General features: G+C 41.4%; 1 protein-coding gene and 1 non-coding gene across 2 annotated transcripts in view; both read right to left on the minus strand.

The window, feature by feature from the left end:
* pla1a (phospholipase A1 member A) overlaps positions 1–12,607 on the minus strand; it is a 31,374-nt gene that overhangs the window by 2,961 nt on the left and 15,806 nt on the right. The window contains 2 exon segments of the mRNA XM_052014467.1: positions 5,233–5,400; positions 7,041–7,155. Of these exon segments, the coding sequence (XP_051870427.1) occupies positions 5,233–5,400; positions 7,041–7,155 (283 nt within the window).
* Positions 8,415–8,520, minus strand: LOC127570098 (U6 spliceosomal RNA). Its single transcript, XR_007956301.1, has one exon. It is a non-coding gene; the product is annotated as a U6 spliceosomal RNA (small nuclear RNA).

Raw genomic sequence — 12,607 nt, forward strand, 5'->3', positions numbered from 1 at the left:
TCCCGTCCTCTATCTGTTAATGGAACACACCAGTACCCTTTTAATAGGTCAATCTTTGTAAGAAATTTTGCCTTTCCCACTCTGTCTATGCAATCATCCACCCTAGGAATAGGGTAAGCATCTGACTTTGTTACAGCATTCACTTTCCCGTAATCTGTGCAAAATCTAACAGTTCCATCAGGTTTAGGTACAATAACACAGGGCGAACTCCAATTTGAAGTAGAATGTCTAATAATATCATTTTCCAACATGTATTTTATTTCTGATCAACAAGTTTACTTTTTCCACATTCATTCGATATGGGTGTTGTTTGATTGGTTTTGCATCCCCAACATCAACATCATGGGTAATTATCGATGTTCTGTTTGGAACATCTGGGAACAGATTTTTAAATTTTAAATTAATTCTCTCATCTGTTGTTTTTGTGAAACTTGTAAATGGTCCAACTTCGTTTCAAGGTTCTCCATGATATTTTGGTTTTTCAGTTTCGATGGAACAATATTTGGTCTAAATTGGCCTTCCTCAACATCAACATCAGGCATTCTAGAAACAACCTTTACACCATCCACCACGGCCACAACTGAATCCCTCTCATAATAAGGTTTTAGCATGTTTACATGACAGAGGTTGTGTTTTCTTGCGTCTATCTGGTGTTTTGATTATATATGTTAGATCAGTCACTCGAGATTCAATAACATAGGGTCCAGAAAAACGAGCTTGCAAGGGATTATTTTGGCTAGGGAAAAATACCAGACCTTTTGCCCCACTGCGAATGTCCTAGGCCGAGCACGTCTATCAAAATATGTCTTCATTCTTATCTGGCTTGTTTTCAGATTCTCTCTCGCTAGCTGGCAGACTCTCTCCAACGAGTTTAAATTTTTGGACATAGTCCAACAGACTCAAGTGAACTTCCTCATTAATCCATTGCTCTCTTAACAACTCCAAAGGTCCTCTCACCCTATGTCCAAATACAAGCTCAAACGGACTAAATCCGATTGACTCCTGGATCGATTCTCTAACGGCAAACAAAAGTAAATGGATACCTTCGTCCCAATCCTTGGTGTTTTCAAAGCAATAAGTCTTCAGCATATTTTTGAGAGTAGAATGAAATCTCTCCAGAGCTCCTTGAGATTCTGGGTGATATGCAGATGATACAATCTGCTTTGCTCCAGCTCATAGACTATTTGTTGAAAAATTTTTGACATAAAATTACTACCTTGATCAGATTGGATTTCTTTTGGCAAACCAAACAAGGTAAAAAATTTTACAAGAGCCTTTGACACCGTCTTGGCCTTAATATTTCTAAGGGGTATTGCCTCTGGAAATCTAGAAGTGGCACACAGGATGGTTAACAAATACTGATTTCCAGTCTTAGACTTTGGTAAGGGGCCAACACAGTCCACAATCACCTTCGAAAAGGGTTCACCAAAAGCAGGAATTGGTTTCAAAGGAGCCACAGGGGGTTTTTGATTTGGTTTACCTACCATCTGACATGTGTGGCAGGTTCGACAAAACATCACCACATCTTTTCTCAAACCAGGCCAATAGAATTGTTTCAAGATCTTCCCTACAGTTTTATTCACACCAAAATGACCACCCAAAGGCATACTGTGGGCCAGGTTTAAAATCTCATCCCTATAAACTTTTGGAACAACAACCTGATGAATAACTTCCCATTCCTCAGTAACAGGAACATGAGGAGGTCTCCATTTCCTCATTAACACTCCATTTTTGACATAGTATCCAGTTGGCACTTTCTCAATCTCCTCACATGAGAGTGCTTTTTCTTTCAATTCTGTCAACTCAGGGTCCTTTGTCTGTTCCACCATAAAATCCTTCCTCGACAAAGACAAATCTTTAAATTCAAGCTCACTGTAAGGATGTTGATCCTCCAGTGAAGACAGAAAAGTCTCAGATAAGGCATCAAAATTTTCTTCCTGTTTAGGACTGTCACAAGGAACCACATCAGACTGCACCGGACTGTCTGTCTTGGCTAATTCTTTAGCTCTAGCTCGAGTCACCGCACATGATGGGTAAACATCTGGATCATCCTCAGACTCATCAATCCTTGGTTTGGTTGTTAACCGTACCACAGGATCACTTTCTCCATTTGCAAGGTCATTTCCCAATAACAAAGAAACTCCTTCCACTGGCAAACTAGGTCTTATCCCTATCTCGACTGGTCCTTCTACGAACTTTGACTTTAAAATCACCCTGTGAAAAGGGACAGACATGGTCTCACCTGTAACGCCTCGTACTAGATTTACTTCACCAGTGTCACTTTCTTCACCAAAATTTAAAACACTGTCCAGCAAGAGAGATTGACTAGCCCCAGTATCTCTAAGAATTTTCACTGGCACCTGGGGTGACTCATCATTCAGTGAAACAAAACCCTCTGATACATACGAACGGAATTCCTTTCTCACCTCCTCCAACTTTTCCGCTTTTCCCTCTTGCAAGGACTGATCTTTAACAGCATCTCCTAAACCTTTTTGATTTTTAATTGCCTGAAAACAAGCATTGGGCCCAGCTTCCTTCTTTTTCTTCAAAAGGGCACAATTAGATATCACGTGGCCAGGTTTCCTACAGTAATAGCAAGTACGCTCAACAGGTTTCTCCAGCCCTGGCTTCTTTTCATCCTTTCCTTTTTGATTACCTCCTAATTTAATCTCTGGTTTACCTGGATTGTCCTTGTAACTCTTTTGAAAGGTTTTAGGTTGTCCCCATTTGGATTTATGGGTTAAAGCATAATCATCTGCCAACCTAGCAGTTTCTTGTAAAGTTTCCACTGCCTTTTCATTTAAATATGTTGTTAATTCAGCTGGAACACATCTTTTAAAGTCTTCCACCAGTATCAATTCTGTCAATTTATCATAATCCCCATCTACATTTTAGCCAGGCACCATCGTTCAAAACATATTCTCTTTCCATTGGCAAATTCCATATAAGTCTGATCTGCAGATTTCCTCAAGTCTCTGAATTTTTGTCTATAAGCCTCAGGGACCAATTCATAGGCCTTCAAAATAGCTTGTTTTACCTTGGTATAATCAGCTGCATCCTCAACAGACAAAGCAGAATAAGCTTTTTGAGCTTTACCTTTAATCACACTCTGTACCATAAGAGCCCATCCTTTCCTTGGCCAGTTTGAACTCACAGCAACCTTTTCAAAATGTTGGAAATACTGATCAACCTGATCTTCTTCAAACGGAGGGACTAATCGAACCTCCCTGCTGGCTGAAAAACCATCATCAGAATCAGATTCCGAACTCCTACGCTTCATTTGTAACTCATGCTGCCTCTGTTTCTCCTTCTCCTCACTATCCAGCTCCATCCTCTTCAATTCCATCTGCTTCATTGCTAGATCAGCCTCTATCTTCATCTGAGTTAGCTTTTGTTCAGTCTCTAATTTCTTTTGTTCAGCCTCTAATTTCTTTTCCTCTTGTTCGGCCTCTATCTTTAACTGGGTTTGTTCTCGTTCAGCCTCTATCTTTGCCAGCTGCACCTGTGCCTCAGAAATTGCTATTTCACTGCCAGGAAACTGTTTTAACACTTCCTTCTCAAACACTTTCTTTTCCACATAATGGCCAGCTATCAATCTCTGAATATCTGCCTTTCTCATAGACTGCTTTACTTCTGTAAGGTTTAGCCTTGTAGCAATCTTTATCAGATCATCCTTTTTTGCCACCTCCAATCCCTTTTGGGTTGGTGACTCCAAAAATGCCTTAATATCCATTGCTGCTGGTTTCCACACACACAAGCCAATTAAAAAGAATTTATCAGACCTCCCTCAAAAATCTTTGGATTGAATCTCGAACAAATCTCGTCAATCTGGGGTACAATCCCAGACGACACTCGTTAACCTTGGGAACTATCCCGGACCAGCCCCCAATTTTGTCACAAACCAGCAACAAAAGAAACACACTGAGCATGATTCAGTGTTAAAAACTATTTTATTAATCACTACTTATGGTAATACGTAAAATAAAAGTTAAAAAAAAAATGTTAGTATGTTAGAATTCAAAAATGTTAAACCTCGAACGTTAACCCCAAAACTAAACTCTTCGTGTGTGTGTGTGACAAAGTCCAAACTCCCAGTTCCGGAATGGTTCTTAAAGTTCAGTTCCGCAAGCCATAAGGTGAAACATGAGCAAGGGCTTCTTCAACAACCACCGTTGTCTGAAGATAAGATGTAGATGTAGAAAAACATGGAGAGAGTACATACGAAATCCAGATGTTCCACGATGGAACCCAAACGACACTTCAGTGTTTACTCGGTAGTGACTTCCTCACCCCGAAAAGCATCCGAACCGTGGTCGTCCACACACAAATACCTGTTTCCTTCTACAGGTCAGCAACAAAGTGAACTCCACCGGATTACTTCCAACTTCCATACATGGATTTCAGTGGTAAACACAGTTATTGTTTTCTCATCCATCGATAGAGAAAACAAGCAGGCTGGTGTCTCTCTCCCTTCTCTCTCTCTCTTCTTCTTCTTCTTCAACAACGTCATTACGTCCTTTATCTTCTATTGACGTAAGCACGCCCCACACACACATACACACACTCTCTATCTTAAAGGGACTTTCACTGAGTCCATAACAGAGCTAAGTTTATGGAGAGTGAAAGATGGAAGCCCAGCTTGCAGGCCATATGGACAATATGGAGGAGTGCTTTCAGCAGCAGGTGATCCGAGATAGGGACAGTAAATAGTGGAAGTATATGCTTTTGGTAATGAAATGTAGTCAGAAGCTCATGTTGTGGGTTGAAAATGAGTGATTCCAATCATCAGCAATCTCTCAATGCATAGTTCCATAAAATCATCCCTTGGGAACAACTATGCCAGCCAGAAAGAACAGCATTGGGTTTGTGGGAAATTCACTGTACCAGGAAGATTAAGTTCTTTATTTGTGCAGATTTTTCTCCATTAGACTGGTGCCCTTGGACGAGGGAGAAGAAAAGTCAACCAAGTTCCCATTCAAGATTAGTGTCCGATAACCCCCCGCAAGGAAACTACATGGATGTAGATGGCAGAGGATTGAACTTTGAAAATTAAATCCACTTTGATCGAAGAGACCACTGATTTTCACATCAGAAGTGTGCCAGTTGTTTGAGAGCTACCAGTACATGTAGAATTGTACTGAGGGATAAATCAACACATTTGGGGGAAAGAAAAGAAAACCAACTTCAGAGAAACAGTGATTTATAATACCTTGAACATGAGAAATCATTTACCTGTCATTCAAAGGGAGCTCTGTAAAGCGCAACTTCTCAATATGAATTGGGTGTTTTTTTCTACGCCAGGTAGACAACAGCTTAATAGTGATAGCTGTCATGTTCCCAAAGCTTGGATCATATGACATCACTTTTTTCATTATTCTTGTATTTGAATGCTTATTAGGTCTATAAGGAAAGTATATATTAAGTGATTTAATAACATGTTGAATTGCCTTGAGCACACCCCAATCCATCCACATGATATCTCTGCTGTTGCACTGCCTTTTGTGTATGTGTGGTTCCCAACAACCTTGGACCTTGCTGCCATGACCATCCCACAAAATGGAGGTCTGTAAGTGGCAACTAGACTTCAGGCAGTGGATCCTGAGGCCCTGGCCCCAGACAACCCAGATGACCTGTTAACAAATTGCATTGTCAAAGGTTTCTTGAGGTCAGATATTATATCTGATCTTAAGAAATCTTTGATTAAATTGGGGGGTGGGGAAAGGTGGGTGTTGTGGCCTGATATGGAATATCTGGCCCGTCAGCTCAGGTTGTTCAGAAACCTCTCATGGACTCGGATGTGTCAGTGTCTGATCTTGAGCACTTCTGTGCTGAATCTATGATCTATGAAAAGCATCTTACTGGTGGCTCTCTTCTGAGTCACCGGGAAAAGATAAGTACATTTTGGACTAATGTAATGAATGTTTCAACTCTATTTTTCCAGTCTTTCTGTGTGGTTACTCATGTTGGTTATGAGAAGGTAAGAGGAAATGCATAACATTTCTTTGGATTTTTTTCTGTTTGGCCTTTGTATGTATTGGCGGGAAGGGAGCAGTGCTATGTTGAATTGGTCCACTTACAATATATTTTCTTGCTACTATTACTGATGATATAATCCGCATGCTTCTAGCAGTATCATCATTTTGCATTTGTACTTTTGGTTCCAAGAGGTGTCATCAAACAATATTTGACAATGAGCCACGTAAGATATTAGAGCCAATGAACAAAGACTTGGTTAATGAGATGGGTTTAAAGGACCATGTTAAGGGAGGAGGGTACTGATGTTTGGAATTCCATAGATTGGTATTGGATTATTATTGTCAGGTGTAACGAGATACAGTGAAAAGCTTTTGTTTTGCTTGCCGTCCAGACAGATCATACCATACATAGTTACTTTGAGGTATTAAAAAGAGAACAAATGCAGAATCTAGTGTTGCAGTTACAGAGAGAGTGCAGTGCAGGTAGACAAATAAATTGCAAGGGCCACGATGAGGTAGATTGAGAGAGATCTAGAGTTCACCTTTTAGCGTATGAGTCGTCCATTCAAGACTCTGATAACAGTGGGATAGAAGTTGTCCTTGAATCTGGTGGTCTGTGCTCTCAGGCTTTTGTATCTTCTGCCCAGCGAGGGAGGGGAGAAAAGAGAAATGACAAGGGTGGGAGAGGTCCTTGATTATGTTAGCTGCTTTCCCAAGGCAGCAAGATGTGTGGACAGGGTCAATGGAGGGGAGGTTGGTTCCATACTTGCGCATTCCTTATCATACACTTTGGCCACCGTGTTATGTTTCATTTCCAACTTGACAACTATGAAAGGACCACAATAACCAGCCCATCATATGAGCTTGCAGTGAATTTAATTAAGTGGTTCATATATTGTTCATACTTTTATCATGAATAATCACTTTTGAATTGATCTGTTGTGTCGAGTAATTTGAATATCCAATCATTGTATGTGAACATTTCTTTTACAAGCAGGGTTTACGGATAAACCAAGCTTCTGTCGCTTTCCAGCAGCCAAGAAAAAAGTCAAATGAAGTACTTACATTAATAGGTGCAGTTTTGACGTTTGGTTGTAGTTATTACTCAGAAATGTTATTTCAACATGCTGATCGTGAATTCCAACATTTCCCAAATACAGTTCTACCAGAAAATGTTTGACTGGTTGGAGAAAATACCAGAAAAATATTTAGGCAAATATGATTTGCATTATCTCTTGTTTCACTGCCATTTTTGCCCACCTCTTTCCCTTAGGCAGTTCCTCAGAACTGTAGAAGTGCACTAAAAGGCAGTTTTTATTTTCCACATTTGAATCTTGTTTCTACTTTTTCTTAATGTTAGTGCTCTGATGATTGCCATTGGATCTTTTACTATGTTGTTTCAATCAGTTTTACAGCATGTTCACTTTTGCACTATTGTGGATCTCCCCACAGGGACCACACCTCTTTTTAGATTATTTAAGTTCGACAGCATGAGGAATCAAGAGGGTGAACTGGAGGGACTGTAGGTGTGGGGGCATCACAAGGGAGCTCTCTACCACATATGGACATCAACACAGTTGGGAAGTAAGAAGATCTTAAAGGTCTCTGCTGTACAACACAACAAGCACTTGCAAAACAGCAATGTGAAAATGACTAGAAAATCTTTTTTTTTGTGATGTGACTGAAGGATAAATGTTGGCACGTTAGGGCTAACTAGCCTGCTGCTCTTCAAAATTTTGCCATTTGGGTCTTTTACATTTAGCTGAGAGGGTTGCTGGGGTTTTGTTTTTGTTTTGACTCAGCTGAAAGAAGACATCACAGACAATCCTATGCTCTGATATCATTCGATGGATACAGTAAACACAAGGAGGACCACACAGAGCCAGAAGTGGGAGTAACTTAAATAGCACAATTTTTGGTCAAAATGTGCCAAATAGTCCCCTCCTGTGCTATAAATTTCTGATTCTGTACTGCACTAGAATGTCAGCCTAGAGTTTCGTGCATGTCTTTATAGCTAGTCTTGAACCCACAACCTCTGATACAGAGAGGAGAATGATATCAAATGAGCCATAGTTGTTATTTACACACCCCTCTACTTTTAACAACTTACAGCATCTTCACATCTAGCTGTTTTCTCCTGTCAATCCCCTTAAGACTGTTCAAGTTTCACTGTCATCGTCCAACTCCCAAAAGCTGCAAACATACACTGAAGTTAATTTGGGACTCCGTGGTCAAACTATGTTTACTCAAAGATGGCAGAAAATCCAGTCGTCCTATTATGAATGCTTCTTAATGTTCTTTGTTCAAGCTAGTTATTTTCTCTTGCTACCAAGACAGATGGGTGGCTAGGAAAATTCCCTGGAGGCTAGTATGGCCGAAGGAAGGGATCTGCAGCAGGAATGATACCCAGATTTCTCAGGCCCCGGTTTGTGTGTTTTTATGACTTTTCAGCATTTCATGAGTTTGCATGTGATATTTATGCAAGGACCACATTTATCTTCTCTGCATTGTTACGATTTTAGTGTATGTGCAAGCCCATGTACACCACTGATCGTTAAATCATAACAAAAAATGTTGGTGGTAATTGCACAGTATGAAAGGAAGACTCCCAAGGTTTGAGGTTTCCAAAGGCTTCTCTTGCTTAGTGATACACAGGATGATGTAATGCGCTTTCCCAGTAATGAATGTTTATAAGATGCTGCTGGATGAGGATGTATCACCCATCTTTTTGGCTTGGAAGTACAGGTCCTCCCCAGGTTACAAATGCCCATCTTTCGTACGGCTCATACATTGGAGCAAGCATTTGGGACACTTGTAGGATGGATTTGCGTGCTGCTGCGGGGCTGCAGGCATCTTCTGCTGTGTGGGGACTCACTTCACAGTAATATCGTTGCATCTTGCAGAGAAACTGAGTGGTTGAGTTAAGTGTCCTGGTTTATCTACTTGTTGCCCTTGGTTGGTCCATGTTTTTATTTAAAAATATTGCCGAGCTGCCGCATTTCTGACTTGCAAACTATTCAGGTTCTGAACAGTTCTCAGGAATGGAACCTTGTTGTAACCCGGGGAGGACCTGTAGTATGATAATTCAAGGAAGAAGAACATTAAAAAGGGTGCTCAAGGGAAAGTTGTAGACGTGCCCTGTAACAGGCAAAGCACGTCCCCAAGATCTAGTAGACGCATGTCCTGTTACAGGAGGGTTGATAATTCTACAGCAGCCTTGAGAAAATTGATTCCTTGATCCTCTGCTAGTTGGACAGATTCAAGAAAGTGACTGCTGCCTCTCAAACACTTTAAGCTGGTAGCACAGTTTTCATCTGTTGGCTTCTAATTGGCTCTTTATCACATTGAAAATAACAGTATTAGTAAGCAGAGAGAATTTACAGAGGATAAGAGAGTGAAAAAGAACGAAGCCAGAAACTCCCCTGGCTCTCTGTGTGGCAGAATTTCACTCCAATCTTCTGAATCAGTTGCCTGAAGATAAACATTCCTAAGGCCCTGGTTTGGATTTCTCAGGTAACATGTTAAAATGATGTTGCCTTCTAACTTTATTCACGTACTCAATTTTGTATGTGTTAATGGGGCCCATTCACCTCTCTGGTGGGCATCTCAACTAGCACCAAATAACTCCATGGTTAAAATGGCAGCTGGCAGGAACGCAACAGAAAGGGATTGTAAAGTGTGCTGGGCAGCCTTAACTACCCATCTGTCTTGGATCTGTGGTCTCTACGGATAAGCAAAATCAATCACGTTTATAAATAGAATGCTGAAGGTGCAAGTTATGTTCTGGCTCAGAAATAACATTACAGAGGGAAATTAGAATAACGTTGTTCAAGTGAGTCATTAATGTGTCCTCACTGTTTTGTCTTATAATATGGACCAGTTGTTCAGATTGTAAAACTGTAAATGATTACAATCATTTTTGTTGCTGCTGACCTGCTGAGTTCCTCCAGCATTTTTTGTGTATTACAGTCATAACTGATGTTTTGTTTGTTCATATGCTGTTAAGCAAAAATAGTTAAATTATTCATATCTGCTGCTTCTTAACAAGTATCCTTTATTAACAATTATTCTTTCATCCACCTCTGAAACAACAGTAGCACATGCAAAAATTCACATTTCCAGATCCGATCTCTAGCACTGTTACATGCCTCATTGTGCTATTCTACAGTTAGGTATTAGGAATTACAAGCACATTTGTAAATGCAAAAATGTTGAATGAATGAATGACATGCCAAGGTGTGCTTGTAAAATCCTTTGTAACATTTACACATAACTGTTTTAAAAATAAATATTTTGGTGTAATGTATGTTATTTATTAAATTGGGAACATATTAATCTTCAACAAATTCCTGGAGACTTTGATTCCCTAAATGTCTGAAAACGGAGATTTTAACCAAGGGTCTAATAAGTATAGGACAACTTGCCCATTATAATGTCGTATGAATCAATGAGTCACTACAGTCTGAGTTATAAGAATCAGAATCAGATTTATTATCATTGACGTGTCATGAAATTTGTTGTTTTGCGGCAGCAGTACAGTGCAAGACAAAAATTACTATAAGTAACATTAATAAATAGAGCAAAAATGGAATAATGAGGTAGTGTTCATGGATCATTCAGAAATCTGATTGCGGAGGGGAAGAAGCTATTCCTAAAACATTGGGGCTTCAGGCTCCTGTACCACCTCCCCAATAGTAGTAATGCGAAGAGGGCATGTCCTGGATGGTAAAGGTCCTTGGTGATGAATGCTGCCTTCTTGAGGAACCATCTGTTGAAGATGTCCTCGATGGCAGGGAGGGTTGTGCCAGAGATGGAGCTGGCTGAGTCTACAACCCTCTGCAGGCAACCAGTAAGAATGCTCTCCACTGTACATCTGTAGAACTTTGCAAGAGTCTTCAGTGACATACCAAATGTCTTCAAACTCCTAATAAAGTAGAACCACTAGCGTGCATTCTTCATGATTGCATCAATGTATTGGGCCCAAGATAGATCCTCTGAGATGCCCAGGAACTTGAAGCTGCCCACTGCTGACCCCTCAATGAGGACTGGTGTGTGTTCTCCCAACTTCCCTCCTGAAGTCCACAAACAATTCCTTGGTCTTGCTGACGTTGAGTGCGAGATTGGTTGTGTGGTGTCGTAACAACAGTCGATTTATCTCACTACTGTATGCCTCCTCATCACCATCTGAAATTCTGTCAACAACAGTAGTATCATCAGCGAATTTATAGATAGCATTTGAGCTGTGCCTAGCCACACAGTCATGAGTGTAGAGAGAGTAGAGCAGTGGGCTAAGTGCGTATCCTTGAGGTGCACTTGTGTTGATTATCAGCGAGGAGGAGATTTTACTACCGATCTGCACTGACTATGGTGTCCTGATAAGGAAGTCGAGGATCCAGTTGCAGAGGGAGGTACAGAGGCCCAGGGTTTGAAGCTTGTTGGTTAGTACTGAGGGGATGATGGTGTTGAACGCCAAGCTGTAATCGATAAACAGCAGCCTGACATATGTTTTGCTGTTTTCTAGATGCTCCAAAGCCAAGTGGTGAGCCAGTGAGATTGCATCCGCTGTAGACCTGTTGTGGTGGTAGGCAAATTGCAGCGGGTCCAGGTCCTTGCTCAGGCAGGAGTTAATTCTAGCCGTAACCAACCACTCGAAGCATTTCATCACAGCAGATGTGAGTGCTAGCGGGCAATAGTATTGAGGCAGCTCACCCTGCTCTTCTTGGGCACCAGTACGATTGATGCCCTTTTGAAGTGGGTGGGAACCTCTGACTACAGCAGTGAGAGGTTGAAGGTGTCCTTGAACACTCCAGCCAGTTGGTCAGCAAAGAGTTTCAGTACCCTGCCAGGTACACTGTTGGGGACTGACACCTTGCAGGGGTTCACCCTCTTGAAGGATGACATCAGCCTCCGAGACAGAGGTAACAGGGTCACCAGATGCTGTGGGGATTCGCATAGATGTAGTGTTATTCTCCCTTTCAAAGCATGCACAAAAGACATTGAGCCCATTGGGCAGTGAAGCATATTACTACCATTTATGCTGTTAGGTTTCGCCTTTTAGGAAGTAATGACTGCCACAGCTGCCATGCGTCTGATTGTGGCTCTAACTTCCCTCAGAATTGCCTTTTCGCTCTCATGATGGCCTTCTGTAGGTCGTACCTGGACTTCTTGTAGGGTTCTGGATCACCAGTCTTGAACGCCACAGATCTAGCACTCAGCAGACTGTGAATCTCCTGGTTCATCCAGGGCTTCTGGTTTGGAAAGACGGCACACACTCATCCACTGAGGGCTTGATGAAGTTGGTGACGGCTGTGGCATATTCATTCAGATCTGAAGATAAATCCTTGAATATGGTCCAGTCCACTGATTCGAAGCAGTCCTGTAAATGCTCCTCCACCTCCCTTGACCATACCTTTGCGGTCCTTACCACCGGTGCTGAGGTCCTCAGTCTCTGCCTATATGCCAGGAGTAGAAGTACAGCCAGGTGATCGGACCCGCCAAAGTGCGGGTGTGGGATGGCACGGTAAGTGTTCTTGATGGTGGTGTAACAGTGACTGAGTGTGTTGGTTCTGCAGGTGACATGTTGGTGGTAGTTTGTCAGAGATTTCTTCAAGCTGGCCTGGTTGAAGTCCCCT

The sequence above is a fragment of the Pristis pectinata genome, chromosome 4, assembly GCF_009764475.1.
Source record: "Pristis pectinata isolate sPriPec2 chromosome 4, sPriPec2.1.pri, whole genome shotgun sequence".
NCBI lineage: Eukaryota > Metazoa > Chordata > Chondrichthyes > Rhinopristiformes > Pristidae > Pristis > Pristis pectinata.